The sequence below is a fragment of the Vigna umbellata genome, chromosome 2 (assembly GCF_029865625.1).
Source record: "Vigna umbellata cultivar VRB3 chromosome 2, Vumbellata_1.0, whole genome shotgun sequence".
Taxonomy (NCBI): domain Eukaryota; kingdom Viridiplantae; phylum Streptophyta; class Magnoliopsida; order Fabales; family Fabaceae; genus Vigna; species Vigna umbellata.
In genome coordinates, this window is record NC_142166.1 from 8,856,541 (window position 1) to 8,862,471 (window position 5,931).

A 5,931-nucleotide genomic window follows, 5' to 3' on the forward strand; every position below is an offset into this window, starting at 1 on the left:
TGATTGATTTAAAAAGATGAGTTGTCTTCGATATAACGGCTAGGTGGTCACATTGCCACGCGTCTCTATTGTACCCGATACAGTTTCAAACATTCTCATTATTAGTGTCGAGGTGGTGAACCCCGGAGAGCGAGGGTGCAATCAATACAAAGAAAGTTACGTAGAGAAACATTATATATCGAAATGAAAAATACTTTCATATTATCACGTCCACACCATCAACTATACCTTATCTAAGTCTTTAGATAACTTATCGAATTTCAGCCACTCAAATTCAACTCTTTCTGTTGACCATTTATACATCCTAATATCACTCCTAGTAACCTATACAACATATAAATTTCCTTCTACTTATTTTATACGAACCCTCAGAAATACATTTTTTATATCTCCAACTTTTATGCTGTTAAAATCAGTAATCTTTTAGTGTTTTTTAAGCTTCCAAGTTAAGTACATACTGTAATTTAATTCTTACGACTGTTTTGTAACTTTTTAATTAAAGGTCTTTACAGGTTATACAAAGAACGTCAAAAATAAATGACAATAATTTTTAGAAGAATTGATTTATTAAATAAATTTGTTAATACATTTATTGCAAAACAAAATACTAAGTAAAGATTTTTTTTTTGGGTAGAAACATTGATATAATGAGAAAGAGATAAAAGAATACAATTATTTGATAAAATTATAAGTAATATAGAAGAAGGATTTATAAGTAATATGGATATGTTTACTTGAGAGTGTAAGGAAGAACTATTTTATGGACATGTTTACATGCACGAAGAATAGGTAGATAATAAGGAGTAATTTTTTAAACAAGTGGATTTTGTTTATATTGGAATGTTTGGTTGGGATTCAACGTAAAAATATTTAAATTATAATTTTTAGTTTTACAACAACAATATTTAGCGCGATTTTTTTTTATCTTTTTTGTTTTTACAACAATCTTAATTTGTATATATGGATGTGTTAATAGTCGTTTTGCCACTTTAAGCTAGTTGGTGTGGGTCTTTTGTCACTATGAGTGTTTTTATTCAATTGAATTGAAGTTTTTTTGTAGATTTAAATGTGTCATAGAAGTAGATGCTTTCTATCTCCATTGTACTATTAAAATTGAAACTATGATTATGTTGTAAGATCTCAATCATAGAAAAATATGAATGTCTCCATTGAATTTGTTTGTTGGTGTAATTTTTGTTTAATTAAAAATATGATATTTTTAATTCTGTAAATTTAATTATTAAAATTAAATTTAGAGAGTGAATAATATTATATAATAAATACAATTATAATTTGGAATGGTAAAATTTATAGGACTAATCAATTATTTTAGTCCCTAGGAGCTACTTAATCCTATAGTCCCTACGTTGTTTAAAATGATAAGGATTAAGTTATAGGAAAATTATAAAATGTAGTTTACATTGACAGTATAATAAGATGTATTAAATATATTTGACTGATATAATTTGTTTTTGTTATAGTATTTTGTTTATTCTATTCATGCACATGCACATTAAGGAAATCTTAATTTTTGTTTGAGATTTAGTTCAAATAGTCAAAGATTAATAATTTCTATTAAATATTAAATTATTAGATTGGTTATTGGAAAAAATATTTTTCATAACTTGTTGAAATTTACATTGTTATAAGTCTTTACTTAAATTTAGTGAAATTTTGATTGAAATTATTTTGTATTGTTGTTCAAATGTATTTTTTTTTACTTCAAAAACTAATGTGAAATGTTATCAAAATTTTATCAATTAACAATAATAAGCTTTGCTTATACATGCTACAGTGAATTATGCAAAATATTTTTCCAAATGGGTAAGCTCTCACATTCAATTATACAAGTGAGAAATATGTAGTTATGGATTGAAGTTAATCCAAATATTTAATAACTGTATTAATTGTCATACTGTTTGTTAACAGTATTTTACTTTTCTGCTACTTATATACTCTTGTATACCAATGCTTTGTTAATGAGAAATAGCTCTCAGTTTCTCAATCTCTTTGTCATTCTATATTTTTTCTGCATCATTACCAATCCTTAACAGTGGTATCCAGATCAAGGTTGCGAAAACCTGTTAGAAGTGGTGTGAGGTTCCAGAAAACCTATTGAGAAGAGAAGAGAGCTTCGGGAAGAAGTTTTGATGGCTACTGGAGGGATGATCTCAAGTAACCTACCAGTGTTTGACGGCAAAGGATATGATGATTGGTGTGTCAAAATGGATACAATTCTTGGTTTCCAAGAAGTGGATGAGATCGTGAAGAAAGGTTTCAAAGAACCTTCAAAGAATGATACAGATGAGGTGAAGAAGTCGTATAAAGAAAATAGGAGATTGGATTGCAAAGCTAAAATGCTTTTGCATCAGTGCATATCTGCTACGATATTCCAGAAAGTTTCAAAAGCTACCACGACAAAGGAGGTATGGGATATCTTACAAGAAGGCTATGATAATTCCGGAAAAGTAAAGAAAGTTAGATTACAGTCTCTACAGAGACAATATGAACTTCTGTGTATGGGCGAGCAAGAAACAATTGTAGAGTATATTGGGAGGATACATGTCATAGTGAATGCAATGAGAGCCTGTGAATGCAATGAGAGCCTGTGATAAGAATGTAAAAGATTGGAAGATTGTTGAAAAGATTCTTAGAACGCTAACTCCTTCGTATGATCATATAGTTGTTGCGATAAAAGAGTGCAAGGATCTTGAAACCATGAGGGTTGAAGAGTTACAAAACTCACTAGAAGCACATGAACAGAGGCTGACTAAGAGAAGAAATACTGACAAAGGCACAAACCAAGCTTTACATACCAGAGTTGAACAAAAGATAAAAGGTCGTGGAGAGGTAGAGGACGTTCAAAAGCTGGACGAAGTGGAGGCAGAAATACAAATTCCTCTGAAAAATCTGGAGATGAAAATCGTAGCTATCAGAAGAAAGTAAATAAAAGAGGAGGAAGGCTATCCAGTGGCAGAGGCAGAGGCAGAGGCAGGAAAAACTATGATAAAAGAAGCATCCAGTGTTATACGTGTAATAAGCATGGGCATTATGCTTCAGAATGCTGGCACAATGAAACGGTGAAGAAAAGCAGTAAGAATGATGAAGCAAATCTTGCACAAGAAGACGCGTGTGAGACAGACTCAGACCACGTGTTACTGATGAGCACCATGAATCATGTAGAGGATGACATGTGTTGGTATCTTGACACAGGTTGTTCCAACCATATGACAGGAAAAAGAGAGTGGTTAATAGATCTTGACACAAGTATAAATAGCAGTGTGTGATTTGCCGATAACAGCACAATCATGGCTGAGGGAGCTGGAAGAGTGTTGGTTTCACGCAAAAATGGCACGCCAGCATATATGAATGATGTTTTGTATATTCCCACAATGAAGAATAATTTGTTGAGTTTGGGGCAGCTTCTAGAGAAAGGATATACAATGTCCATGCAGCAAAATTACATAGAAGTATTTGACAGAAAGCAACATTCAGTCCTCAAGGCTCCCCTCTCTAGAAACAGAACATTCAAGGTAAATCTGAATACTATAACAATCCAATGCTTATCTATTGTGAATGTCAAGGAAGAAGGATGGTTGTGGCACTATAGATTTGGAGATATGAACTTTAAGAGTTTTGGTCTTCTAAAACACAAAGAAATGGTGAAAGGAGTTCCGCTGATATCCATTCCCAGCAAAATATGTGAAGGCTGCGCTATTGGAAAACAACCAGAAAGGAGTTCAAGAAGTATGCACACAAGAGAGCAAAACAACCTCTTGATGTGATCTACTCAGACGTATGTGTCCCTTCGATGTGCTATCAATTGGAGGTCACAAATATTTCTTAGTTTTTGCAGATGAATGGACTCGAAAAATTTGGATTTACTTGTTAAAAGAAAAGAAAGAGGTGTTCTTATATTTTGTGAAGTTCTGTTCCTTAGTAGAAAGGCAATCTGGTTTGAAGATCAAAATGTTTAGAATTGATGGTGGAGGTGAGTTCAACTCAAAAGAGATTGGTGAATTCTGTGATGATAAAGGAATCATACATAAAGTCATTGCTCCATATACACCTCAACATAGTGGGTTAGCCAAGAGAAGAAACAGGATGCTACTCAACATGACTAGATGCATGATCAAAGGGAAGAAGTTACCTCATTATTTGTGGGGAGAAGTTGTTTCTACTGCAGCATATTTGTTGAATAGAAGTCCAACAAAGACATCACTAGATTGTACTCCTGAAGAAGCATGGTCAGGAAGCAAGCCCGTGGTTCATCACTTGAGAATCTTTGGATCTGTTTGTTCTAAACATGTTCCAGATGAAAGAAGAAGAAAGTTGGATGACAAGAGTGAGACTTTTGTCTTAGTTGGCTATCATTCAACAGGAGCATACATGTTATACAGTCCAGAGGAAAAACAGACTGTTATAAGCAGAGATGTGATAGTAGACGAGGCTGCAACATTGAGTTAGAAAGAAAGTGAAGCAAGTCTGCAGACAGAGTCTATGCCAAGTTGGTTAGAAAACAAAACCTCTACTACTACTGAAAACATCATTACAGATGATGGAGCTCATAATAGAAGGTCACAACGAACCAGATTTCCATTCATTAGACTCACAGATCATGAAGTCTTTGCAAACAGTGATATAACTAGTTCTGGTGAACTTGTTCATTCTGCGTTTTTGGTTGATGTAGAAACCTTGACTTGGAAACAGGCTATAGATATAAAAGAATGGAAAGAAGCAATGATGGAAGATCTAAAGGCTATAGAGAAGAACAGAACATGGGATCTGGTAGAATTGCCACAACATAAACATTCCATTGATGTTAAGTGGGTGTTTAAAACCAAATATAAACCAGATGGAGGAGTGACAAAGCTTAAAGCCAGACTTGTGGCAAAAGGCTTTCTACAAAAGCCTGAAGTTGATTTCACAGATGTATATGCACCAGTAGCAAGGCTTAAAACCGTGAGACTAGTAGTAGCAGTGGTCAGCTTCAAGAATTGGAAAATATGCCAAATGAACGTTAAGTCAGCTTTCTTGAATGGACCACTGGAAGAAGAAGTCTTTGTGAGACAACCTCCTCCCTTTTTGAAGAAAGGAGAGGAGCAAAAAGTTTACAGATTGAATAAAGCCTTATACGGGCTCAGACAGGCACCTTGTGCTTGGAATAATCACATCAACTCACTGCTGATCAGACTTGGGTTCCAAAAATGTGTTGTGGAATCAGGTATCTATGTAAAATCTGTTATAGAGGAGAGGATTCTAATAATCTGCCTTTACGTAGATGATCTGATAGTAACTGGAGATTCAGAAGATGAGATTGAAGAGTTCAAAAGGAGAATGAAGGAAGAGTTTGAGATGACAGATCTTGGTAATCTGAGTTACTTTCTGTGATTGGAGTTTGTGCAGACAGTAGATGGAATGTTTCTTTATCAGAAAAGATATATAAATGAAGTTTTGAAGAGGTTCAATATGGAGAATTGTAACAGTGCTCCTATACCAGTCATGGCTAATTTGCACTTAACTCATCAAGCAAGTGAGAAGAAAGTGGATGCTACTCTCTATAAACAGATTATGGGATCTGTTAGATACATTTGTAATAACAGACCCGATATTAGGTATGGGGTTGGTTTGATAAGCAGGTTTATGGGTGATCCAAGGCAGACACACTTGATGACAGTTAAACATATTCTGAGATATTTGAAAGGGACAACAAATCTCGATCTTTTCTTTCCTAAAATGACAACCAATGTTGAAGAAGTTCTAGAGGTATGGTGATAAGGTTGATAGGAGAAGCACATACCGCTATTTGATCAAATACATGGGATTACCAATTTCGTGGTGCTTTAAGAAGCAAAACGTGGTTGCTCTCTCATCATGTGAAGCAAAATATATCTCATCTGCAAAAACAGTCTGTCAATGTGTATGGTTGGA

General features: G+C 34.1%; 1 protein-coding gene across 1 annotated transcript; it reads left to right on the forward strand.

The window, feature by feature from the left end:
- The first annotated feature begins 2,150 nt into the window (after positions 1-2,150).
- LOC124834907 (uncharacterized) lies at positions 2,151-3,287 on the forward strand. The gene is made up of 3 exons (XM_047309732.2): positions 2,151-2,589; positions 2,684-2,925; positions 3,042-3,287. Exons 1-3 carry the CDS (start codon positions 2,151-2,153, stop codon positions 3,285-3,287), a joined length of 927 nt encoding a protein of 308 aa, XP_047165688.2.
- Positions 3,288-5,931: the final 2,644 nt, after the last annotated feature.